This window comes from Nyctibius grandis, chromosome 6 (genome assembly GCF_013368605.1).
Source record: "Nyctibius grandis isolate bNycGra1 chromosome 6, bNycGra1.pri, whole genome shotgun sequence".
NCBI lineage: Eukaryota > Metazoa > Chordata > Aves > Nyctibiiformes > Nyctibiidae > Nyctibius > Nyctibius grandis.
In genome coordinates, this window is record NC_090663.1 from 62,901,885 (window position 1) to 62,927,645 (window position 25,761).

At 43.7% G+C, this 25,761-nt stretch overlaps 1 protein-coding gene across 1 annotated transcript in view; it reads left to right on the forward strand.

The window, feature by feature from the left end:
- Window positions 1-16,729, forward strand: part of ENPEP (glutamyl aminopeptidase) — a 38,429-nt gene extending 21,700 nt beyond the window's left edge. Inside the window, exons 8-20 of the mRNA XM_068403914.1 lie at window positions 197-262; window positions 2,531-2,596; window positions 3,868-4,019; window positions 9,076-9,155; window positions 10,808-10,935; window positions 11,049-11,104; window positions 11,925-12,075; window positions 12,830-12,903; window positions 12,996-13,097; window positions 13,207-13,377; window positions 15,294-15,434; window positions 16,256-16,334; window positions 16,580-16,729. Coding sequence (XP_068260015.1) covers window positions 197-262; window positions 2,531-2,596; window positions 3,868-4,019; window positions 9,076-9,155; window positions 10,808-10,935; window positions 11,049-11,104; window positions 11,925-12,075; window positions 12,830-12,903; window positions 12,996-13,097; window positions 13,207-13,377; window positions 15,294-15,434; window positions 16,256-16,334; window positions 16,580-16,729 — 1,416 coding nt within the window. The remainder of the gene's footprint in view (window positions 1-196; window positions 263-2,530; window positions 2,597-3,867; window positions 4,020-9,075; window positions 9,156-10,807; window positions 10,936-11,048; window positions 11,105-11,924; window positions 12,076-12,829; window positions 12,904-12,995; window positions 13,098-13,206; window positions 13,378-15,293; window positions 15,435-16,255; window positions 16,335-16,579) is intronic.
- The last annotated feature ends 9,032 nt before the right edge of the window (window positions 16,730-25,761 follow it).

Below are 25,761 nucleotides of genomic sequence, written 5' to 3' on the forward strand. Positions count from 1 at the left end.
CTCACATCCAGAATTAAGCTCCGGCTGGCAGGCACACCATGCCACAAAGGAATTAGAAAAACCACTTCCTTAGTCAGATGGATGGTTTCTATTTTTGCCTTATAAAATATTAATTCACATGTTGCTTTTTAGGTGAACGGAAATCCAGTGTTAGAGCAGCATGGAATGACCTTCTCCCCTTTCCCTTTGTCCTCAGGGTGCATCGATACTCAGAATGATTCAAGACTGGATTACACCAGATCTCTTCCAGAAAGGCTGTCAGGTAAGGGTGGCACCAAAACACACCAGAAATGCAGCCCATTCTCGTGTGACGTAGCAAAGCCATTATTAAAAAAGTGAATATCAGAGATCCTGGTGTTAGTAGCAAAAGTATTTAATTCATTTCAATACTGAGTGGGCAATGTCAAAGGGAAGAAGTTTCACGCTCCCACAGAAGCATGAATGAGAACTGCATGAAGATTTGATAGCTTGCCAGTGAGGACCTAAATTCATGACAGCTTTTAGTGGAGAAACGTCCTCCACCCTGCTGTTATCCTGTTGTCAGATAGGATCCCTCATTCAGTTCTATGCAGCTTTATATGGCCACAGTCCTCCAACCCACCCAAGCCTGCTATGCAGGGACACACTCACAAGCTCGTCCGTGTCCTGAGACTTGATGCTGGGGCTCCCAGCCCTAGAGAGTCAAGGTAATGGGGAGTAGAAAAGAGAGATGTTGCATAGATCATAGTCTTTACTTGTGGAAGAAAAAACATGATGCTACAAAATTATGGAAAGAAAAAATGGAAGAAAGGAGCCCTCCCAGAAATGGGTAGGTTATCTGTCCTTTCCTCTGAACCAACATCTGTTGTCTCTGAAGAGTTACAGCGCAGATTTACCACATTTGTTCTTACCTCCCTTCCTCCTGGAGAGCACGTTTATGGGCTGCTACAAGACAGTTATATTTTCCTTTATTTTTCCCTTCATGTACTCAATCATGACAGTTCCACAAGATGGGAAATAACAGCCACTTTGTCCACAAGAAACTAAAAATTCCCCTCTACTCAGAGCCTTCAAGAACATTAAAGTAGGTAGCTCTGGCTAGCAGTGAAATAAACAGCACCATCTACTGACTAAACATCACCAGGATCCAGGGCAGGAAAGCACTAGTTAAGCAGCCAGGTAAGACACAGGAAAGGAATAGTGTTTAGGAGGTGCAAACACTTAGCCTAATACTATTATTCCCTGTAACAGTCATTTTGATCACAACTTAGAATCAGAGAATCATAGAATGGTTTGGGTTGGAAGGGACCTTAAAGATCATCTAGTTCCAACCCCCCTGCCATGGGCAGGGACACCTTTCCACTAGACCAGGTTGCTCAAAAGCCCCATCCAACCTGGCCTTGAACACTGCCAGGGAGGGGACATCCATAGCTTCTCTGGGCAATCTGTTCCAGTGTCTCACTACCCTCACAGTAAAGAATTTCTTCCTAATATCTAATCTAAATCTACCCTCTTTCAGTTTAAAACCATTCCCCCTCGTCCTGTCACTACTTGCCCTTGTAAAAAGTCCCTGTCCAGCTTTCCTGTAGGCCCCTTCAGGTACTGGAAGGCTGCTATGAGGTCTCCCCGGAGCCTTCTCTTCTCCAGGCTGAACAGCCCCAACTCTCTCAGCCTCTCTTATAGGAGAGGTGCTCCAGCCCTCTAATCATCTTCGTGGTCCTCCTCTGGACTCATTCCAACAGCTCCATGTCCTTCTTATGTTGGGGCCCCCAGAGCTGAACGCAGTACTCTAGGTGGGGTCTCATGAGAGCAGAGTAGAGAGGCAGAATCACCTCCCTCAACCTGCTGGCCACACTGCTTTTGATGCAGCCCAGGATACCATTGGCCTTCTGGTCTGCAAGCGCACACTGCCAGCTCATGTTGAGCTTCTCGTCAACCACCACCCCCAAGTCCTTCTCCTCAGGGCTGCTCTCAGTCCATTCTCCTCCCAGCCTGTATTTGTGCTTGGGATTACGCCAACCCACATGCAGGACCTTGCACTTGGCCTTGTTGAACTTCATGCTGTTTGCACAGGCCCAGCTCTCAAGCCTGTCAAGGTCCCTCTGGATGGCATCCCTTCCCTCCAGGGTGTAGACCACACCACACCGCAACTTAGAGGTGACCAGACTCTCCTACCTTCACTCTGAGTTCACAGCTAGTGAAATCCCCTGAAATAGCTTCCTCCTTCTAAGCATCCTCTTACATTAGACAGAAATTTGCAACAGGGTATGCTGGTGTCCATTCAAACAAAAACCAAAGAACTCCTCAAGTACAAATTTATTTCATACTAACAAGTCACACTGGAAAGTGCTGACTTCTTTTAGCATTACAGGATACATTGGAAAGAAAGGAACTTCATCAGCTGAATATTGATCCATTTAACCTTCTACTCAATACTACCACCCATGGGTAGATACTCTGTACAACTGGTGCTGTTTGAATATGTGTATTGTTTTCATAGGCAAAGAAGAAAGACCTGGCAGTATTTTCACAGTCTTCTACCTCTCTCTAGGCATATTTGAAGAAACACCATTTCCAGAATGCCAAAACACAACAATTTTGGGAAGCTCTAGAAGAGGTATGTTTTGCAGCAACCTGAACCCTTGCTAATAAATGTTTCACATCTCACCCACCAATTTAAGTTTCCCAAACTTTTTATATTCTGTAGCTCTTCTGTCAAAGAGAGGTCACAAGCTAGGAGGCCTTCCAGTATATTCCAACACATATTTCTAGCAAATATATATTATTTCCTCATTTTTTGGCACAAGACTGTGGGAGTGGAACAAGAAACAAGAAAGGAGGCCTTGCTAACAAACAACCTGCTACTGAAACATTCCCCCTACAATTCAAACTCACTTCATGGGTGAAAACACCCCTCATCCACCACACACATGCACCCCATACTCTCCCTTATCTCTCACCAGGTTCAGCTGTTTGAAAGCTCTCAGCAGTATCCCTTCCCAAGTAATTTTGGTGCTTATTTCTGTCTCTAGCTTCTGAGTCCCAGTTGGGTCATTCTCTATGCCAACATTTTCTGATCTTTCCTTTTCCTTGAGGTTGAGCTGTTTGTTTTCATCTGTCTCATTACCCCCAAAAGCCCACCTGCATGCTGTCGGGTTCTTCCCCTTTCCTTCCGCTGCTGTGGAGACTCACACAGCTCATGTTGCACTTTGTGTCTCCTTTCAAGTTCCCGTCTTCTCCTTGGTCCCAGACTTCTTCCTGCTCAGCAGGACTTCTTCCTGTTCTCTCTCTGGTGCTCTGCATCTTCACATCATCTACCTTGTCTGAAGAAGGAAACAGAGATCCTAGCTTCCTTCCCTCACAGGTGGCAGCCTGGGGAGATAGTGGCAGCTTTCTCCAGCTCCAGTCTCTAGGACAGAAGTTCACAGTTTACAGAATGGATCAAATTTTTGCATTAGTGCAGATGCTGGTGGTTAATACTGGCTCCTCCTTCACACTCAAAACAGGGCATGCTGCAAGGAGACTTCTGGCTTTGAAAAGTCTCTTTATGTCCTTTCTGTCCTGTTTGGTTATTTCCTTAGAAAAAAAATTGAGTGATCTTAGAGCATGCAAGGGGCCTCAGACATTCCTCAGTATTTCTTGTCCAAGTTACTGGCCAGTCTGCTGCCCACATACTTCTCATTCCCTCTGTCCACGTTCAGGTTTCCAGCTCATTCCTTCTTTCAATGACAGGCACCATAAAAGGATTTAGTGAAGTATTTTTTGTACTGAACCTGCTCTTTCCTCTGCCACTTTCTGCGCTTCTTCCTCTCAATATTGGAGATATTTTTTTTTTCCTCTTTGGACTGAATTTGCTTTTTCACTGCAACCTTCTCCCATTGTTCGTAGGCAAGTAATAAACCTGTGAAGGAAGTCATGGACACATGGACTAGGCAGATGGGCTACCCTGTTTTGGAGATGGGAAGTAATTCAGTATTCACACAGAAACGTTTTCTCTTGGATCCCAATGCAAATGCTTCTCATCCTCCTTCTGATCTGGGGTAAGTTCCTGCTGCAAATGTCTATCCAAAACACGTAGAAATACTGTACAGATACTCTCTCCGACTGACATACACATAGGCAGTGTTAAACCCGTTCTTGCTAAGCTTACTCTCAGCATTTGTTTTTAAAAAGAAACCAGCAGGAATTTATATAAAAATATTTCAAATTTAGAACAGCATCAGCCCTTTGTCTCAGGGTTTCTTTCTCAAACACAGCAGAGTAAAATTGGACCGGATTTCCCAGAAGATCTTATAATTCTGAACAGCTCAGATGATTGCAAGTCATCTGTTGAACCACTGCAAATTATAGTCTGCTAGACTAAGGAAAACTGTCACAAAATTGTCTCTGTCCAGAAATCAGATACCATGATCCAAGTATTTTATACCACCATAGTTAATTCCTTTTCCTATATGGTATAGGATCTATAATACATCACAGGATCTTCACATATAATACAGGGCCTTCTCTACATGTCTTAAAAACATGAGTTACTATGAAATAGCTAGTCATGTATAAATGTTATTAATCCTTCTCAAGAGCTACTTTTTCCTGTCTAATTCCGGATGGTATTGCTTAATTTTAGCCATCTAAAAGACAGTTACCTAGTCAAAGCCATCTTGGCCTCTTATGCTGCCAGACAGCCAGCTGCAGACATTCATCTACCCTATTCAAGACAGGTAGGATACTGTGTAGGAGCATATTTGTTAATTAAGAGTTGACTAACATGAGGGGAAATGAACCATATCTGTGAGTTGGTGGACCTGCACAGAAAAATGGCTTGCTGCACCATGGCATTAACCAGCTGAATAACTGTGCAGAGATGGCATTGCGTATATTCTTAGCCAGCCCCAATTTTGAGGCGATACAACTTTGCTAATATTTCTGTGAAAGAGATTCAAGTTAACCCATATTAGGAAGATTTTGTTCCTTGAACTAGCCCAATACAACTAAACCAGTAAAACTCGCTTGTATGAACCAGAGCTAAACCTACACAAATGCAATTTTCCATTAGCTTCTACTAGTTGTTTTGATACAAAGAGCAAGAACAAGGAGAAAAAGGAGAAAGTTGTGGACACTTTATTTCATTCTGATTAAAAAGAAAAAACTTGAGCAATGAGAAGGCCCATGGTGTTGGCAGTTTTGGGTAGGTATCATAAGAGTCAGGATGAGATAATTACCTGTGTTATTTGCAATGTTGTATTTCTCCCAACATAAGCAGAAAACTTTGCAGGCTTTTGAAGCAACTCTAGCTGCAAACTATAGCACTGTGCCATCTGAAGGCTGGTGTTACAGACTATTCAGGCAAAAATACTTTGTGTTAAAAATTTTGACTTATTGCACTATGCTCTGAGGTAGCAGACTCAGGAATCCTACTTTTGCTTGACTTCAAAACTTACAGTACGTTGCCACTTGTCATTTCTTGAGTAGAAATCCCAGCACTGTTCCTACCTTAACCCATCATGAAGCTGAGCTGTGCACTGCCCCTGCTATTCCCAAAGTGAGAGGGGATTTTGTTTCTGAATGTGTAGTTTTTATAAATGACTTTAAAAAATGCAATAATATATACTATAATGCTGATATTATCTATCCTGGGACAGGCTTACTCCCTTGTCTAAAGTCAATCCACTGAAAATCAATACCTCCTACTTTCACCCTCACAGATGGGTATGAGGAAGCTCCTGAAGAGATCCTACCCCAGATGGGACTGTCCTGTTTCATGCCTGGGTGCGGGGTTTTGATTTAAGCAGTGAAAACTCCAGGCCTTGTGTATGCTTTATTTTCTGAACCCTGCAGGGATAGTCTCCTGAGCTGCCTGCTTGTTTCAAGTTTGTTTGGCTTGAAAGAGTCCTCTCCTGCATGCTGGCACTCAAAACAAATGGAAGTTCAAAAACTTGTGCTCTTAAAACAGTGCTTCTGGGCAAATATGTAGCTACAGCATAGCATGTCAGGAACATGTCCTCGATATGCACAGTTAACAGGACACAGCTATTGTATCTTATGCTCAGGAAAAGTATTTATGTATGTAATCTCAGGAACATATAAAGAAAACTAAATAAAATCCCCCTCATTAAATGCATTTACAAAACCAGGGTTTAAAAAAAACAACAAACTTTTATGGGCTTTCTCTTGGAGAAACACAATACTGGGGCTTCTGGCCAAGCAATAACCTCTCTAAGTTGCATGGCAGTAAGCTCCATAAGAGAATTAGAAATATCTAGAAGTGTATAAATCTGTTAAGATATTTTTATTTAGAAGATACAAAACAATAGCTGATCTTTCTTTCTGGAGGCATAGCCTTCATTTTGGTGTCTTCTGGAAGTTAATGACCATTCACTTAGTCCAGGGTTGTAAAGATGATTCAGGTTTTCCTGTAGCACTTGTCACCAGGGGATTTATGATGGAAGAAGAATCTCCCTGGGATGGACTGTAATATGCTAACATGGAACAGCAGTCGACTTCTCAAAAGAGCTTAATAATTTTCACAGCCGTATGCAGGTGGCTGTGCAGATATGCTCACAGCATGCTCTGCCATCCTACTTCCCTGACTGCCTGGTCAAGGTCTTGGTCAGGCTGTGCCATGGCTCCCTGCCAGCCCAAATGTCTCAGCTTCATCCTGGGCGTGCCCCGGACTGAAGACCCTGCACCTACCCACTGAAGGTATTCAAGGAATTGAAGAGCAAGGGGTAAGGTCACATTTGTCTCCCAGTGCTTTATAATGGAGGAATTAGGGTTGTCTTGGAGAAGGAAAATAGCAGCCTGGAAAAGCCAAGAGGTCCTACTGAATGTGTCGTAGCGGTTCCCTAAGGTCTTCCAGTTTTCCCATCTGTAAAAATGGTTTCATGATACTTAACCACTTATTTCAAGTCAGCTTTGCAAAGATTCATTGGTGTCTGCACAAAGCCCTAGACACATCAACATTAACACTGACACCAACCATCCACATACAATCACCTTTTACTAAATTAATTGCTTTGTACCCTGCTAGATTATTATCTAACATGACATGAAGATACTGCTTAGCAGGACTGCATGTTCTGGAGCTGTGGTAATAAGCTACACAGTATAGCACAATGGAAATCCATTCATGTGATCTCTCTTTGATTATGGGTAATTATTATCCTCTCCAGCATACGGAGTCACCAAGAGGTGAAGATTGCATTCAGAAGGACATGGCCCTAGAAGTTCCATTGATTTTCAAAAAAAAAAGAATGAGATAAATTGTGCAGCTTTCAGACTTAACTTTAGGCACATAATTAACACAGTACCATATTAACTTGACTGATGTCAACATCGGACACTGGAAAAAACCTTACTCCACTCCCTTGCTCAGTCCACCAGATGCATTTTAAGAACTATTGATAAATACAAAGTACTAAGAGAAGCTGCTGCTATTCCCCATCTCTAGAGCATGAACATGCTCAGACCCTTCATGATTTAATTTTACTTTTTCAGTCAGCCTCACCTCCATCCCCGGAAAGGTGATGGAACAACTTGTCCTTGGTGCTGTCTCTAGGCACACCAAGGATAGGGGGATCATTAGGGGCACTCAACATGGCTTCACCAAGGGGAAGCCATGCTCAACCAACTTGATAGCCTTTTATGAGGACATAACCCGGTGGACAGATGATGGTAAAGCTGTGGATGTGGTCTATCTCGATTTCAGTAAAGCGTTTGACACGGTCTCCCACAGCATCCTCGCAGCTAAACTGAGGAAGTGTGGTCTGGATGATCGGGTAGTGAGGTGGATTGTGAACTGGCTGAAGGAAAGAAGCCAGAGAGTGGTGGTCAATGAGACAGAGTCCAGTTGGAGGCCTGTGTCTAGCGGAGTCCCTCAAGGGTCAGTACTGGGACCAGTTCTATTCAATATATTCATTAATGACTTGGATGAGGGAATAGCAAGTTCGCTGATGACACCAAACTGGGAGGAGTGGCTGACACAACGGAAGGCTGCTCAGCCATTCAGAGGGACCTAGACAGGCTGGAGAGTTGGGCGGGGAGAAATTTAATGAAATATAACAAGGGCAAGTGTAGAGTCCTGCATCTGGGCAAGAACAACCCCATGTACCAGTACAAGTTGGGGGCAGACCTGTTGGAGACCAGCGTAGGGGAAAGGGACCTGGGGGTCCTAGTGGACAGCAGGATGACCATGAGCCAGCAGTGTGCCCTTGTGGCCAAGAAGGCCAATGGCATCCTGGGGTGTATTAGAAGGGGTGTGGTTAGCAGGTCAAGAGAGGTTCTCCTCCCCCTCTACTCGGCCCTGGAGATTGTGTCCAGTTCTGGGCCCCTCAGTTCAGAAGGACAGGGAACTGCTAGAGAGAGTCCAGCGCAGAGCCACGAAGATGATTAAGGGAGTGGAACATCTCCCTTATGAGGAGAGGCTGAGGGAGCTGGGTCTCTTTAGCTTAGAGAAGAGGAGACTGAGGGGTGACCTCATTAATGTTTATAAATATGTAAAGGGCAAGTGTCATGAGGATGGAGCCAGGCTCTTCTCAGTGACATCCCTTGACAGGACAAGGGGCAATGGGTGCAAGCTGGAACACAGGAGGTTCCGCATAAATATGAGGAAAAACTTCTTTACGGTGAGGGTGACCGAACACTGGAACAGGCTGCCCAGAGAGGTTGTGGAGTCTCCTTCTCTGGAGACATTCAAAACCCGCCTGGAAGCGTTCCTGTGTGATATGGTCTAGGTAATCCTGCTCCGGCAGGGGGATTGGACTAGATGATCTTTCGAGGTCCCTTCCAATCCCTAACATTCTGTGATTCTGTGATTCTGTGAATATAACTGCCTCAATCATGCCACACCAATATCTGACATTTTGTTGCCTGAATAGAGTATCAGAACAGAAACATCTTTACAACATAAATAACAGCTATTGGTAAAACACTGTGTTTTGTTACCAGGGATATTTGGTAAATGTATATGTACATAAGCACACAGCTGGCTTCATAAAACAAGATGCAAGCATTAAACCAACTAAAAAAATAAAAATAGTTTTATTTTTAGTATTTGGTTTCAAATGTCACTTGATGATCTTTCTTTTCAAAAAATTTCAGTTACAGATGGAATATACCAGTGAAATGGAGACTTGACAATTCAATAAATTATACTTTCTACAACACATCAGATTCCTCAGGTAAACTTCTCCTTCTCTTTTAAGAGTAATGAATGGATAAAGCTTTTCAATGTCCTTAACAAGAAATAAAATACAGAATTCATGCTTTTCAGTTTTCAGATCCAGGAACCAGCACACAGCTTTGTTGTGCTGAAGTTAGTAGTCTTTTCTGCAATAAGATTATTATTTTTCTTATAGGCACATTATGTCAATTTAGGCCCAATTCAGTAAAGTGCTTAAGCATGTGTTTAAATCCAGCCCTATTCAAGGAAGCATCTAAGCTTACTCTTAATTATGATGTACTAAAATCAATGGGACTTAGATATGCCCTTTGTTGACTCTAAGAAAAGAGGTGAAGTAGGAGGCTGATGAACACATCTGTGGCATGGTAAACCGCCAATCTGAGTTCAGTTAGAGAGCTACAAATGATTAAGCACGTTTTCTAATGCTGGTTTCAGGAATGAGGAAATACCTACATGGGTATTTTTGATGATTGTTCTATTATGCAGTCAAATCTGAATTTCTCATTCTACAACTGTGGTGGCCAGAAATGGGGGGGAAGTGGGGAAAAAATATACTGACTTTTTGAGTTTTTAAATTTCAAAATTCTTATGTTGCAATTTCAGAAATATCACAATCAGCTCTTCTCTTCCTGTACTTGTTTGAATGTTACCTATTTAAAATGTAATTTGTCTTTTGTTCTGATTTTTTTTAACCTGGTTGCTTTTAGTATCTATGCAAAAGCAAACAAAAAAGTCTTATGTTATGATACATGTCAGAGATTAACACAAAGAAATTTTCCTTCTCTCACTTCCACATAATATGATGGGCTGCAAGGGGCTATTAACTTGACAAAGCCTGCAAAGGCATGCTTAGGTGCTTACTTCTACACCCATAAAAATCTTGACTAGTAGGGCAAACATCATCTGTAGGGAAAACAATGCCTTTTGAAATACCTTGTGTTGATCATCCAAACAGAAAAGTGCTTTTAACTCCAGCCACCCTCAAACCCCATATTGATGACCACGGCTTTCAATGGGCAATGGAAAAACTTTCATAACTAGCAGCACCAACTGGACCAGGCCAAGCTTCCGAGAAAGGAACATTTTTGAAGGGTTCAGTTTAAATTGGAAATTCCTTAAACATGATTGCTTGAGTAAAGTCCAGGCTATTTTGTAATTCCTTTATCTATAGCTACAAAAATTGAACCAGGGAAGAAAACCCTTAAAACGTTAGTTGAAACAAACTGAAAAATGAAAGGAACGGAGGATAAAATATAATAACATTATAACTAACAGTAATCATGAAGGTGAAAAACCTTTTAAAAGATATATTTGCAAGAACTGTTTCTTTGTAATTTTTACTTTTAACAATGGCACTAATTTTCACCATTCTCACCCTAATCACAGTGATCTCCATTTTAAATTTAACAAACTAGCCAGCCCAAGTAATTACCGCAATTCACTATTCTAAGACAAGTGCTGGCATTCATTACAGTCTATAATAACTCATCTTTATTCACAGCCATTTAAAAAATAAATAAATAAAACTAAGGTTTGGATCTTATTTTGATATTCATTAAAACCCGATATTACTTTTGGAGTCAAGGAATCTAAAGTGAGTTCTGTGTCGTATAAGATGCACAAACCGATCGCTGTTTGTTTGTTTTGCAGGAATTACAATAACATTTCCCCCCAATTCTTTTGCAAATGTCAATCCAGACCACATTGGATTCTATCGGGTGAATTATGATAGTCAAAACTGGGCCAGGTTAAGCATTCTTCTGGTCAGCAACCACAAAGTGAGTGTCATGACATTAACCTGTCTGGTGGGTCTCTTACAGAGGTCTGTAGAGGCTGATCTTCTGCAAATAATCTATATACTCTCCATCACTCTTTTCCTCTTTTCACACAGGATTTTTCAGCTGCTGACCGTGCAGGGATTTTGGATGATGCATTTGCTTTAGCAAGGTAAACTAATTTCCTGCAGAGATTTCAACACAAGTTTTTCACTTTCCATTGCCCATTAATTAAAATTAACTCAACTCCAGTGGTTGAAAGAAAATTTCTGAATTGGTTACAAGTCTTAATTGTTTATTGGCTTATGTTGTCCTCCAAAAGGGGCAAACGTAGGCATTGGCAACTTGCAGTACCAATGCACTCAAGAGGAATGCTCCCTTTTGGTTCAGTGGCAGAAAACACAGGACACGGGTCTTTAAAAAGGGTGTTTTAGCCATGTAAGTAGCATTAGTAGAAGCACTCCAGAATAAGTTAGGTGTTGAGAAAATCAGAGGCATGCCTACAATGCATAGCATGGCATTAGGAAGTTACCACCTCAGCTATCTTGTTTAGAAACTTGCTTGGAAACTTCTAGCTCTCGTACCCAACCATGCTGACACAGATAGATAAACTTTAGGTGACCTTCTGTGACAGCCTGTAAGTCAGAATCTCCTCAGCCTTTCAGGATGTCTCCAGAACTAGCAATTCCTTTTTGTGTCACAGGAGTTAGCGCAGTCAGTTGAGGGCTACCCGCTTCTGGGCACGCTGGGCTGCTGCCCAATGTGAGCAGCCTCCTCACAGCAGTGAGAGCTCCTGCAGTTATGCATTGACCGACAGTGATCCTCAGTGGTCTCTTTGGACAACACTTCCCAAGTTACATAGCAGACTATTTTCCCCCTCCCAAAATTTATTATTTCAGACCTTCTAAAGTAAATAGTGTTCTAATATCTTTAAAGAAGCAAGTTCTTCAAATTCATTAAAATAACAGAAGTTATGTTTTCTTCTTCCACAGAGCTGGACTCGTGAATTACTCTGCTCCCCTGGAGCTCATAAAATACCTAACAAATGAAACAGACTATTTACCTTGGCATAGAGTTATATCATCTGTAACTTACCTTGCAAACATGCTTGAAGATGATACCAATCTCTATCCCCGGTTTCAGGTGATGAAGCAAAAAAAAACATTTCTGCATGGGACCACTGGATCTGACAGTTCAGGATCTGTAACAGCAATAATATTGAAGTTCAAATGATTTTCAATGTTGCTGAGCTATCAGTATTTACTTTTTGTTACTGTACTCTTAAAAAAACTGCTGAAAATTGTTTAGTACTTATCTCTGAATTACGTGGATTCTCAGTCCAGGACTATGCACTTGGATGAAAGAAGTTATGTCTAATTATTCTTATAATCCATCACCCTAAGTCACAGTACAGACATTTGTTAGCCAAGGCTGTCCTACATCCAATAAAGAAGTATGTATAGGGCAGCAAAATCTCTGACACCTGTCCTCAGCACGAAGGATGGCTATATCTCAGTGTGGCAGTGAGCAGGTTTGTTAGTTGACCTAACATGCTGAACATGACTTAATGGTCACTAAAATAAGTATGTCCTGAACTCAGCATTGTCTCTGGAAAACAATTGTGGCAGTGTGTCCTTGCTGTACCCAATCTTCATTTGAGAACACAGACAAGGCTGGAGAGGAGCAGGTTGCCTTTGTCCTACCTGTGCTTCAGTATTGCAAGCATTGAGACTTGACACGCTGTGGTGATCTGAAAAGGTTGTGTGTGCATGTTTGTATTACTTTTTGTTTAAGAGATGCTACTTCTGGGAAAAATGAAGGAAAATAACTATGAGCACAAACATATTATTATTTAAAGAAATCTACACAAGTAAACAACCCTCTTTTTCTACCTCAGGAATATTTTCGCTACCTGGTAAAACCCATTGTGGATCAACTGCAATGGAACGATTTTGGAGGCCATTTGGAGAGGTTGAACATTTTTTTTTTCCTTCTCATATTATAGATGGATTTAAAGAATGTTAAGCAGTAGGAAAATATCTTTCTCTCCCTCTCTTTTAAAGGCTTCTTCGTGCGTCTGTTCTAGACTTTGCCTGCAGTATGGGTGATACAGAATCTTTGAACAGCGCTTCTGAACTATTTGAGCAATGGCTACAAGGAAAAAAGTGAGTGCTCACGGCTTTCGTGGCTGGTGAAGAACACAGCATGTGACTTGGTCACAGATCTAAAGCAGGAAAAGGGGAAGAATATTCAAGTACTGTTTCTTTATTTTAGTATTTCTGCAAATCTCCGACTCCTGGTATATCGCTATGGGATGCAGAACTCAGGCAATGAGTCATCCTGGAATTACATGTTCAAGAAATACCAAGAAACTTCATTAGCGCAAGAAAAAGAAAAGCTGCTGTATGGCTTGGCATCAGTGAAGAACATCACCCTTTTGGACAGGTGATTTAAACACACAAAGATTTTTCTTTCCCTACAGAAGCAACTGGTCACTGTTTGCTCATTGCCCTCTCCTCTCTCCTGTGCTGTCATTTTTGTCAGATTACAGCATGAGGAATGCAACACATTTTCAAGACCAGTTATCTAACACCCTCCTCTGAGATTGTACTATAGTAGAAAAAAAGCCTTGCTCCTTTAGTGGAAAGATATTGAACACATGGTAGTTACTGCACACAATGAACAGCCTTCAGCTCTCCCAGCAGTGCCTTTGCTCTGTCTAATTTTAGCTGCCTAATAGTTAAGTATCAGGAGAAAATTAGCCTTCTACATTTTCTTTATAATCAGTGAAGGGAGACAGGACCTCCAGAGTACTGTTAATCCCAGACCAGGAAAGGGACTTAAAATCAATGGGAAGAATTGCTTTTGGGTGTTGCCAGTCACCCTCCATTGGCCACAGAGGAAGTTTGCTTAGACTAGATGTCTACCTTCTAAGTAGCAAAAATCAGGCAAACAGTGCTGAGCAAGTGTTGCTAACAGTCGTATGAAGGCATCCATGTGAAGTTGCAATGCTCTTGGAAGTGCTGTGCAAAGGTGCTTGAGCTAGAACCAGAAATGATGTATTCATGCCTCCATCAGGGCAGTGATGGGGAATCTGGATACTGTTCCAGGCTGGTCCAGCTGTCAGACTGGGTGAGAACCTCCCCAGGCTGCTGCTCTGCATAGACGCACCAACTTATCTGAAAACTTTGCATGTAGTTGTATCACGTAGCAGAGATACAGGCAAACATCTTCACCACTTTGTTGGAGCTCTACCTAAATATCATAAGATGGAACAGTTTCTGCCTGGAAGAGTTCCAAGTTTAAAAAATGTGAAACAAGGAGGTTCAGGAAGAGAAAATATAAGAGTTAGAGTAATTAAGATGTGGTAGGAGGCAGCTGTATTCCTAAATTCTTGTGACCGCAACAGCTATAATCTAAAGCCCTTCAATAACTAATCACTAACATGATTAAGACATGAATTAATTAGCTAGATTAGCCTATATTTGCAGAAAATAAAAAAATCCCCCCTAAAGCAGGGAGAACTTGTCTCTTAATTTACTATTAAAATAACAAGGAAGGGGAAAAGAGCAAACAGATTGAGAAAATTGTCTCTTATATATAGGAAAAAAGAAGATGATCCTTAATCCCAGCACACAATGGCTTAAGGGTGTTCTTCTGCAGCTGCTGCTGTGAAGCCGTGACCACACTACTCATCTCCCTTCAAACGTGTGCTGAGGGATCCCTCCACTCTGTCGGTCAAAACCATTTGTGCTGTAACTGGAAGTATCACTGCAGCACTTCCAGGCACGCTATGCCCAAATGAATTTTAATTTTATGTGTATGAGAGCTTCAGAACAAACAGCACAGGTTTCATGTGAGGAAGCCACCTGTGTACGTACACATGGTCCCTATAAGATATTTATAGCCTGGACTACTGCTTTTTTGGTGCTTGACTACCCAGACAGGCTGGACTACTGACTGATCCAATCTTGGTTTCACTACTTGATTAAAATATAGGAATAATAATGGGTTTTGGATATTTTCAAGTAACTTAGATACACAAACCCTACTAATTTTCCAAAGAGATGCCTAACTTCTTAGATTTCTTTCAATACAAGTCTCTCTTGACACAGTTATCAACAGATACTTATGTTTTAGATCAGTGTAGTTCACCTGTAAAATGCTGTAGACAAAAATAACATTCCTGCTTGGAAATGGGCTGCAGACCATGAAGACAAACACTTGAGAAATATAGATATTAGCATTGCATTATTTCTCATCATCATTGGTTAAGTCTAGGCTGAAAGTGTTAACTTGTTATTTGCTTTCCATGGTCTTTCATGAAAGGCTCTCATTGATTCTTACGGTGTTTCCCTTAGGTATCTGGATTATATTCACAACACCAGCCTCATCAAAAGCCAAGATGTATTCACAGTCCTGAGATATATCTCGTATAACACCTATGGGAAAACAATGGCCTGGGACTGGATACGACTTAACTGGCAGGACTTAGTTGACAGGTATGCTAATTAATTAATTGGAAACTTTAGGTCTACATCCATCTATGTATCTTGTTACATGCCATGCTTTTCTATATTTTCACCATACAGCTATAATCACTGGCCTTTGCACAATAAAAACTGAAAGCGTATTCAACACAATTACATCCACCTGCTGTGAAAAAGTGCTTTCCTGCTAACCTGAAAACCATTCTTTCCCTAAATGATTGTTAATAATAAAAGGTAATTAAAAAGTGCGGAAAGTTCTCCCAAGGTCATAGAAATCTGGTTATTGCATGAAAGTTAGTCAGTCATGTCTCTACTCTTTCTATTGATTTCGTAACAAGAAGACAGTGTATAGATTTTCTTTTTATTCCTTCTAGTGGGAACGGCAAGCAGCAGACGTACAGACAAGCAGTGGAAGTAATAGCAAACCTTTTAGCTTTGCTCCTCCCAATTTGAGTGACTTCTCTCTCCTTCCTTCTCCTTTTTAAGCTCTTAGGGAGAGCACAGAAGCAAAGCACACCTGCAAGCCTAGAGCTGTGTACTGGACAGAATTTGTGTTGCTGAGCAGCAATACACCTCATTTCCAAAGTGAGACAATAATTTGCTAATTTAAAAAAAAAAATCCCCCAGAAGAGATCACTCAATTGCTAAACATGTCTGAGAACTGCACAGATATTGTATAGGAGTACTATTTTTCAAGTATTTCAAAAAATGCTGAAACTTGAGTGCATCTCTTTTATTGTAGCATAGTTAGAAGTTTAAGCTTCAGATAATTACTTGTGCCTTTTCTTTATAATGGTTTTGCATCAAACATAATTTATTAAATTGTTTTCTAGATTCACTATCAATGACAGAAACCTTGGTCGAATAGTAACTATTACCCAAACCTTCAACACTGAGCTCCAGCTTTGGCAGGTATGGTGAGACAGCACTTCTCTTGGTTTTAAGTCAATATATTTAACGATCTACTGGCCAGGAAACTTGACTTTTTATCCTGTAAATGTGTAAAGAAGTATGAGTTACTGTAAAACTATCCCAGTGCTACTAGCCTGAGCTGAAGTATCTGTCCCAGCCAAAACTACCCTTGACCAGGTCCCTGCAAAAAGCACAATAGCAGTGTTATTTGCTTCATGTCAATTATTTTTCTCTCTCTTTTCCAGATGGAAAATTTCTTTGAAAAATACCCTAATGCTGGAGCAGGAGAATTGCCCAGGAGTCAGTCAATTGAGCAGGTGAAGAACAATATTGAATGGCTAAAAGTAAACAAGGAGGAAATACGAATGTGGCTAGAAGCATGGCCAGGCCCTTAAAGTCTTACTTTGTTAAAAATACCAGGCACTCATTCTGGGCACCCAGATCCTCAGAGATATTTAGCAATGTGGATTTCTTACCTAGGTACCTTAGAGGAACAAGGCCTAATATTTTTTCTGCAAACACTCAGGAGACCACTGCCAGAGCATATTTGTGTAGTTGCTGATCCCAGATCCTGCCAGCCCTTGTGTGCAGGAATAGCTTTATATTTTGAGAGATGAATTTGCCTGAACAAACAGGACAAATGTTTAAAGGTACACAAAGCAGTAGTGACGGCAGAACAGGGGTCCTCGCTGATCAAGCTGATCTCACTCCTTCCGCACACCACTCTAAAAAGCTACTTCTTGGTTCGCACAGAAGTATATCTGCTACACTCAGGGATTCCTTTCCAAGTGCACTTCATGGGAGCTTTCTCCTGAAGGAAAGGAAATGAAGCAGTAATTTTAACATTGTCTGGAAATCAGCCCCTATATTTATAGCTGTGAAAATTCTACATTTGGGATTCTGATACTACAGAAAGGCCAGTTAAGTTTCCCTCTCCATTGATTTTTGAAGTTTAACTACCAGTACACAAGGGATCAATATTATCCACTTCTTTTTCAATATTATTAGTTGGGATTCTGTAGCTTGGGGTAAAGGTTGTCTTGGTTATTTTTGTCTTATTTCTAAATCTTCTCAAAAGAAGAGCTTGTGGCAGCCGTTACTGCAAACAAGACATACGGTACTTACTGTCTCTTCTCTTAGGTAAAAATAAAATCAAACAATCTACCTGGAAATCTCAGTGTCTTTCTAATAAAGTGGTAAAACTGCCTGGCATATAGAAAAGCAGCTGTTACATAGCACAGGTATGCCGTACATATAGCTTCAGTGACTTTTGAGGGGGAAAAAATCTATTATCTCCTCTGAGAAAATGCCAAAAAAAATGGCAAATTCAGGCAGAGGGAGCAGATGAGTCCCACTGTTCCAATTCAGTCTACTGCAAAAGTAGAGGCAGCAAAGAAACAACTCAGTCCCAAGTCCCTCTGACACTATAATGCTGGAGAAGGCAGCAGGGCCGTTCTGCCTGCCCCTCTCAAGCTGAGAGCTGGGGTGCCTTGGAGCTCCCAGGTTTCCATATGCTGTGTCCTGACACCATACAGGCAGCAGATGTGAGCATCAGCCCCATCCTCCTTGCCTTCTCCCTGGTCTCCTGAGTGGAAAGGCGCAGCAGAAGGGAATCAGCTAGAGCTGACCCGTCTGGATGTCCTGGTAGCAGGACCATGAATCATCTCACAGCAGGTAGCAGTGGGAGAGATTAGGCACAGCTGTCAGGAAACTGCAGCGAGATGGGAGGACAGAAGCATGGAAAAGCACTTCTGTTCCCTTCGTCCTGCAATGCTATTCAAAGGGAAGGCCAGAGATGTTGAGGAGATGGCTCTAATGTACAGAAATCCTGGGGTACAGGCTCTGTCTGCCTCTGGGCCTTCACATGGCACAGAGGGCTCCGGAGAAGTTTATATAGTCCCAGATGGAAACACTTTACCCCACTCCCCCATGAGATTCAGGGCTGGTACTGTTTTGGGCCTCTCCCAAGATACCCAAATAGCTGTGACAAGCCCAGACAAGTCTGGTGACAAAGTCAGTTGTCCTGTCAAAGGAAAATGTCAGTCATTTGCCTTCTGCAAACAAAACATGAAACATTTTGACAGTGGTTACAACTTGCTACAGATAGCAGTTACTCTTTAAGTTAAAGAGGTGGCAAAGGGCCAGGCAATTTCTTCCAGTTTTTCTTGTTCAGATTCTCACTTGGAGGACAGTGAAAGCAAAGCAGCTGCCTGCACCCAAACTACCAGCAGCTCAGCACATGGGGATCAGGCTGTCCTTGGGCAGCTGCCTGCGCAGTAGGACACATTTCAATTCGCCTTCATGATTTTACAGTTTTGATGAATGAATTGAAGGAGCAGAAGCCAAACAACAGCTCTCCTCTTTTCAAGGTCATGAACTGGTTCGGTAGCACCTCACTGCAATACTGTCTATCAGCAAGTTGTATCACAGTGACTATACAAGAGTATGATCAGAAAAAAATTCTGTGCACTGCAGGCGCTGTATCACAGAATCACAGAATCACAGAATGTTAGGGATTGGAAGGGACCTCGAAAGATCATCTAGTCCAATCCCCCTGCCGGAGCAGGATTACCTAGACCATATCACACAGGAACGCTTCCAGGCGGGTTTTGAATGTCTCCAGAGAAGGAGACTCCACAACCTCTCTGGGCAGCCTGTTCCAGTGTTCAGTCACCCTCACCGTAAAGAAGTTTTTCCTCAAATTTAAGTGGAACCTCCTGTGTTCCAGCTTGCACCCATTGCCCCTTGTCCTGTCAAGGGATGTCACTGAGAAGAGCCTGGCTCCATCCTCTTGACACTTGCCCTTTACATATTTATAAACATTAATGAGGTCACCCCTCAGTCTCCTCTTCTCTAAGCTAAAGAGACCCAGCTCCTTCAGCCTCTCCTCATAAGGGAGATGTTCCACTCCCTTAATCATCTTTGTGGCTCTGCGCTGGACTCTCTCTAGCAGTTCCCTGTCCTTCTGAACTGAGGGGCCCAGAACTGGACACAATATTCCAGATGCGGCCTCACCAGGGCCGAGTAGAGGGGGAGGAGAACATCTCTCGACCTGCTGACCACACCCCTTCTAATACACCCCAGGATGCCATTGGCCTTCTTGGCCACAAGGGCACACTGCTGGCTCATGGTCATCCTGTTGTCCACTAGGACCCCCAGGTCCCTTTCCCCTACGCTGCTCTTCAACAGGTCTGCCCCCAACTTGTACTGGTACATGGGGTTGTTCTTGCCCAGATGCAGGACTCTACACTTGCCCTTGTTATATTTCATTAAATTTCTCCCCGCCCAACTCTCCAGCCTGTCCAGGTCTCTCTGAATGGCTGCGCAGCCTTCCGTTGTGTCAGCCACTCCTCCCAGTTTGGTGTCATCAGCGAACTTGCTGACAGTGCACTCTAATCCCTCATCCAAGTCATTAATGAATATATTGAATAGAACTGGTCCCAGAACCGACCCTTGCGGGACTCCACTAGACACAGGCCTCCAACTGGACTCAGTCCCATTGACCACCACTCTCTGGCTTCTTTCCTTCAGCCAGTTCACAATCCACCTCACTACCCGATCATCCAGACCACACTTCCTCAGTTTAGCTGCGAGGATGCCGTGGGAAAATGTGTCAACTGCTTTACTGAAATCGAGATAGACCACATCAACTGCTTTACCATCATCTATCCACCGGGTAACATCCTCATAAAAGGCTATCAAGTTGGTTGAGCATGACTTCCCGTTGGTGAAGCCATGCTGAGTGCCCCTAATGATCCCCCTATCTTTGATGTGCCTAGAGACAGCACCAAGGACAAGTTGTTCCATCACCTTTCCGGGGATGGAGGTGAGGCTGACCGGTCTATAGTTACCCGGCTCCTCCTTCTTGCCCTTTTTTGAAGACTGGAGTGACATTCGCTTTCCTCCAGTCCTCAGGCACCTCTCCCGTTGCCCACGACTTAGCAAAGATGATGGAGAGTGGCCTAGCAATGACTTCCGCCAGCTCCCTCAGCACCCGCGGGTGCATCCCATCAGGGCCCATGGATTTATGGATGTCCAGGTTGCTTAATTGGTCCCTGACCCAGCCCTCATCAACCAAGACAGATTTCCTCCTCTATCCTGACTTCTTCTGAGGCCTCAGGGGTCCGGGGCTCCTCAGGATAGCCTCCAACAGTGTAGACAGAAGCAAAGAAGGCATTCAGTAACTCCGCCTTCTTTTTATCCTCTGTCTCCAGGACCCCCACCTCATTCATCAGTGGGCCTACATTGCCTCTAGTGTTGGCTTTACCTGCAATGTATTTGAAGAAGCCCTTTCTGTTGTCCTTGACCTCTCTTGCAAGGTTTAATTCCAAGGAGGCCTTAGCTTTCCTAGTTGCCTCCCTACATCCTCTGACAACACACTTATATTCCTCCCAAGTGGCCAGCCCCTCCTTCCACGATCTGTACACCCTCTTCTTCCACTTGAGTTTGTCCAGCAGTTCCCTGTTCAACCATGCAGGTCTCCTGCTACCCTTCCTTGACTTCCTACCTGTTGGGATGCTCTGATCTTGAGCTCGGAAGAAGCAGTCCTTGAATGCTAACCAACTATCTTGGGCCCCCTTACCTTCTAGTACCCTGTCCCATGGGATTTCCCCTAGCAATTGCTTGAAAAGGCCAAAGTTGGCCCTCCTGAAGTTCAGGGTTGTGATTCTGCTAGCTATTCTGTTCCTGCCACATGAGATCCTGAACTCTACCATCTCATGGTCACTACAACCAAGGCTGCCCTCAACCTTCACCTCTTCAACCAGACCCTCCTTGTTAGTGAGGATAAGATCCAGCAGCGCTCCTCTCCTAGTTGGCTCATCCACCATTTGCATCAGAAAGTTATCATCAATGCACTGGAGGAACCTCCTGGACTGAGGATGGCTGGCTGAGTGGGCCTCCCAGCAAATATCAGGGTAGTTGAAATCCCCCACAACAACCAGGCCCTGTAATTGCGAGACTGCTCTCAGCTGCCTGTAGAAGGCCTCATCACCCTCCTCATCCTGATCCGGTGGCCTGTAATAGACACCCACAACAGTATCACCCCTGCCAGCCTGCCCCTTAATTCGCACCCACAAACTCTCAACTCGCTCCTGATCCGCCCCTGGACAGAACTCAATACATTCTAGCTGCTCACTCACATAAAGAGCAACTCCACCACCTCTCCTTAGTGGCCTGTCTTTCCTGAACAGGACATAGCCATCCATGACCACATTCCAGTCATGCGAGGCATCCCACCAAGTCTCTGTAATTGCCACTAGATCATAACCCCCCGACCGAACACGGATTTCCAACTCCTCCTGCTTATTCCCCATGCTGCGTGCATTGGTGTACAGGCATTTCAGGGAGCGAGCTGAGCACACCGATTTCACCCCAGGGGGATGGGAGGCCTCCTGGTCTACCTCAACACTAGAGCGTTGCCCCAGTGGTGCAAGCCCAGCTACTACCCCACCCCCCTTCAAATCTAGTTTAAAGCTCTCCGAATGAGCCCTGTTAATTCCTGTCCCAGAACCCTTTTGCCCCTACGACATAAACCTTTCCCATGTATTACCGTCACGCCTGGTGTCTTATAAAACCAGCCATTATCAAAGAACCCAAAGCCCTGCCTGTAGCACCAGTCTCGTAGCCAGGCATTAATAGAGAGAATCCTACTATTCCATCCCACGTCATCACCTGAAAATGGAAGGAGGGAGGAGAAAACAACTTGTGCCCCAGACTCTTTCACCAACCGTCCTAGGGCCTTGTAGTCTTTCTTCATCCCCCTCAGACTACGGGATGCAGCTTCTTCCCCACCTGTCTGGAAGATCAGCAGGGGGTAGTAGTCTGTGGCCTTCACCAGGTTGGGGAGTTGCCTGGTGATATCCCTGATTTGGGCTCCAGGCCGGCTGCAGACCTCCCTGTGATGGGGGTCAGCTCTGCATATTGGGCCCTCAGATCCCTTTAGGAAGGAGTCTCCAACCACTAAAACTCTTCTCTTCTTCCTTGTGGAGGAGGTAGCAATACGCCTGTCAGGTTTTTCTGACTGTGGTGGGACCTCTGATATAGGTTGCCTCTCCACCACATCCCTGTTGGACCGGCTGTATTCCACTAGGGCTTCATATCTATTGCTCAGAGGCACCTGTGGAGGCAAGGTAGGCAAGGAGGGCACTCGCCTTTTGCCATGGCCATAGACTTGCCTCCACTCACTCCTCTCCTCTAGGTTATTGTTTTCCACCTGAGAGGGGCAGAGTACAGGGGTCCCTCGATCCTGGGAGCTCTCCGGCAGGTGCTCCCATTTTTGTTGCAGGGAAGGCAGAGCCTGGCTCCACCAGTCTATCTCCATTTCAGCCTCCCGAATGCTCCTAAGCCTTTCTACTTCGGCTTGAAGCCTTTCAACCTGGCTTTGCAGCTGTGCCGCTTGGCCAAGCAGATCATCTACTTGCTCACAGCGCACACAGCCCCCTGACACCACACAGACGCTGTAGCATGCCCTGCAGCCCGCAACCTGCACCATCGCCTCCTTCTGTGGGAGCTCTGTCTGGGTTCCCACATCCATTTTGGTCTTCTTCCACCAGGTAGATACCATTGTTCTTTCACTGAGCTGGGAAATACCTGTTGGTGCCACCCCTGGTTCACAGCTCCTTGGCACCTTCCTCGCCTTGTGCACTGGGAGGGAGTCAGTGCCCTCCCCAACGAGCTGCAAACAACTGCAGCCTCTCCTGCCCTGGAGGAGCCTCTCCTGCCCTGGGACACACCCAGTCACTGCTGACTCACACAGTCACTGCTGAGTCTCCCACTCCCTTCTGGCCAGGGACTAGTCCCTGCCCTCCAGGAGACTTTTTTTCACCCGATAACAGGGGGTGGAGCGTTTAAATCGCTTAAATCGCCCGCGGTGCCTCCGGCTACGCCCCCTCCTCTCCTGATTCGTTGACGGGAACCTCCGGGTCCGGGGTCAGGAGGAAGCAGCTCGGGGCTGATGCTCGCGGGGGGCTCAGGGGGGGCCCAGAGTACGAAAAACCGCCCGGTTAAGCCCGATGTCGCCCTCGCCCCCGCACTAACCTCAAGTCGCTGCCGACTTTCGCTGCTGCCGCCGCTGTCAGCTGCGAAAATTGTATGTTTTAATTGAAAGTTTTTAACTACAGCTGGCCGTGCAACAATGCAACACCGATATGAAGATGTTCCAGCACATAGCTCAGTTGTTTTCTCTTTCAGAGAAGATTAATGAAATTTGGCAGAAAAAACTGATCCTCTAACCATTTGTACGCTTCTGCCACAATTTGCTGTAGGAAGAAAAGTACAAGGTATGAGTACTATGGGAATGATACACGATTAAGTAGTTACTTTAAGAGATTTCTATCCTTTGCTACATGTAGCCCCTACTACCACTGAGTGGGAGCAGGCTTGCCAACACCATTGTCTACAGTAGTAGGCTCTCATCAAGGAAAACATAAGCAATGAAGATTTTCTCTAGTGATGGAAAGATATAGCAAAAGCAACCTTCATCCAAATCGCAAAGATATACCCTGTTCAAGATGAGGCACATATTGGTAGTATTGTGTATCACTGTAGTAGGAAAAATAAAAAAGGTCAATCAGAGAGAAACAACTGAAAAAAAACCAGTGAGGCAAAGACAGAGCAAGAAGCCAAGGGCAAGCCTGAACTACTGGGCTTGTGACCCTGAGTGAATGGAAGACAGAAGGGGATTTAAAGTAGTGAACCAAGCAATTGCTGCCTGTCATTTGATTCTTGCTCTGTTTGGGAAGGAACCACGTGCAGCTTTTCTGCCTGAGCCACACTGCATCAGAGAGACATTTGGCTCTTGCTTGGATACTTTTGATGTTACAGAAAGGTTAGCTGGATTTCTACACCGATCTTAAGTGGGTAGGTGAACATGGAAGTAAATCCAAAAGCCCCAGAAGAAGGCTGCTTTTATGGTAGGGTAAAGGTTCTGTCAATTTTAAATAATGTTCTCTAGATTATGCAGTGCTCTTGCTACCTTTAAATGGCTCATGGAGAATGTACTGTATGGCATGTGCCTCTTTCAGACTGTTTGTCCTAGACGGATAACAAATCTGGTACATGCTAAATCTTTTGGTCAGGAACTAGTGCATTTACAAATGGTCTGTGATAAGCTTAAGAATGCCAATTTGAAACTGAATCCAAAGAAATGTGAACTGTTTTAAAAAGAGATAATTTTCCCTCGGTCATTCGATCAGCAAGGAAGGAATTTCACTGATAAAGCCAAATGAGGGAGTGCAGAACTGGCTGGCCCCTTAGATCCACACAGCTTTTTGAGACTCTGCTACTCCTATTGTACCACAGCATAAGTTATTGTGCACAGTGAGGTAGAGAAACACTTTGAGTAATCGAAGTGTGATGTGGTGGAGTTAAAGAGGGGCCACTTGTGACTGTTGCAGTGTTGCCTTACACCAGCTCTGCAAATCCTTCTCATATCAGCCACAGCTGTGCGTCCTATAGAGCCTGAGCCTGTGGGCCCCAGGAGGCTGTAAACCTGATAGGTGCATGAAAATGCTTTATCTTGATGATTCAGGTAAAGAAAAAAATGAAAACATTGTATTGCTGCACAGAACAAAAAATTAATAGCACCAATGCAAATACTAAGGCTTCTACAACTCCCCAGCTGAGTCGGTTTCTAAAACAGCAGTTTAGATCACCACAAAGCATGCAGACATTAAAAAAAATAGCAGATACGTATGGTATGTCTCACTGTTGAAACAGGACATGATCAGGAAGTATCCCTCCAGTCTTCCCACAATGATCAGTGCTATTTCTTGGCTACCATCATTTTGGGTGATGGCATCTAGAAGCAGTTTTTGGGACTCAAGGTGAAAGGGAAAAAGCTAGCTTGCGACGAGCGTGGGAGACACTAGCTAAACAGTGTCAGAAGGATAGGACCTCATCCCATTGCTATCAGCAGCAATACCATACTGCCAGATTAAAAACTTCATCTTGTTTCCAATTATGAAAGTTAGTCAAACAAGATTGTGCTTGCTTTCCCAAGTGTTTAGGCAGAAGCTGGTTGACCTGGAGGCATTCCAACTTCACATCCACACCTATGGCAGCTGAATGTATGACTGTATGTGGAAAACTGGTACAGAAAGATATAGCCATATGAGACTAAGGAAATGTTCTCCAGCTCACAGGTACCACAGCGGCTCATATGGCTGCCCAGATGCCTGAACTTTTCCAACATGCACTTTGGAAAAAAACACAAATCTATTTATAAAAGCATCTGAAATGTATTTGGTTCAGGTAATTCTGAGAGTTTCTGGCTTCTCAGGTATATTCTAAAGAGTTGTAAGGGAAGAGCAAATCCTGAAAAATGTCTGTGATATAGTATCTGAGACACACCATTCTTAAGTAGCACTCACTAGTTGTTTCAGTAATCTCTCACCCACAGAAAATCTTTCCGTATCAACCCTCTCTT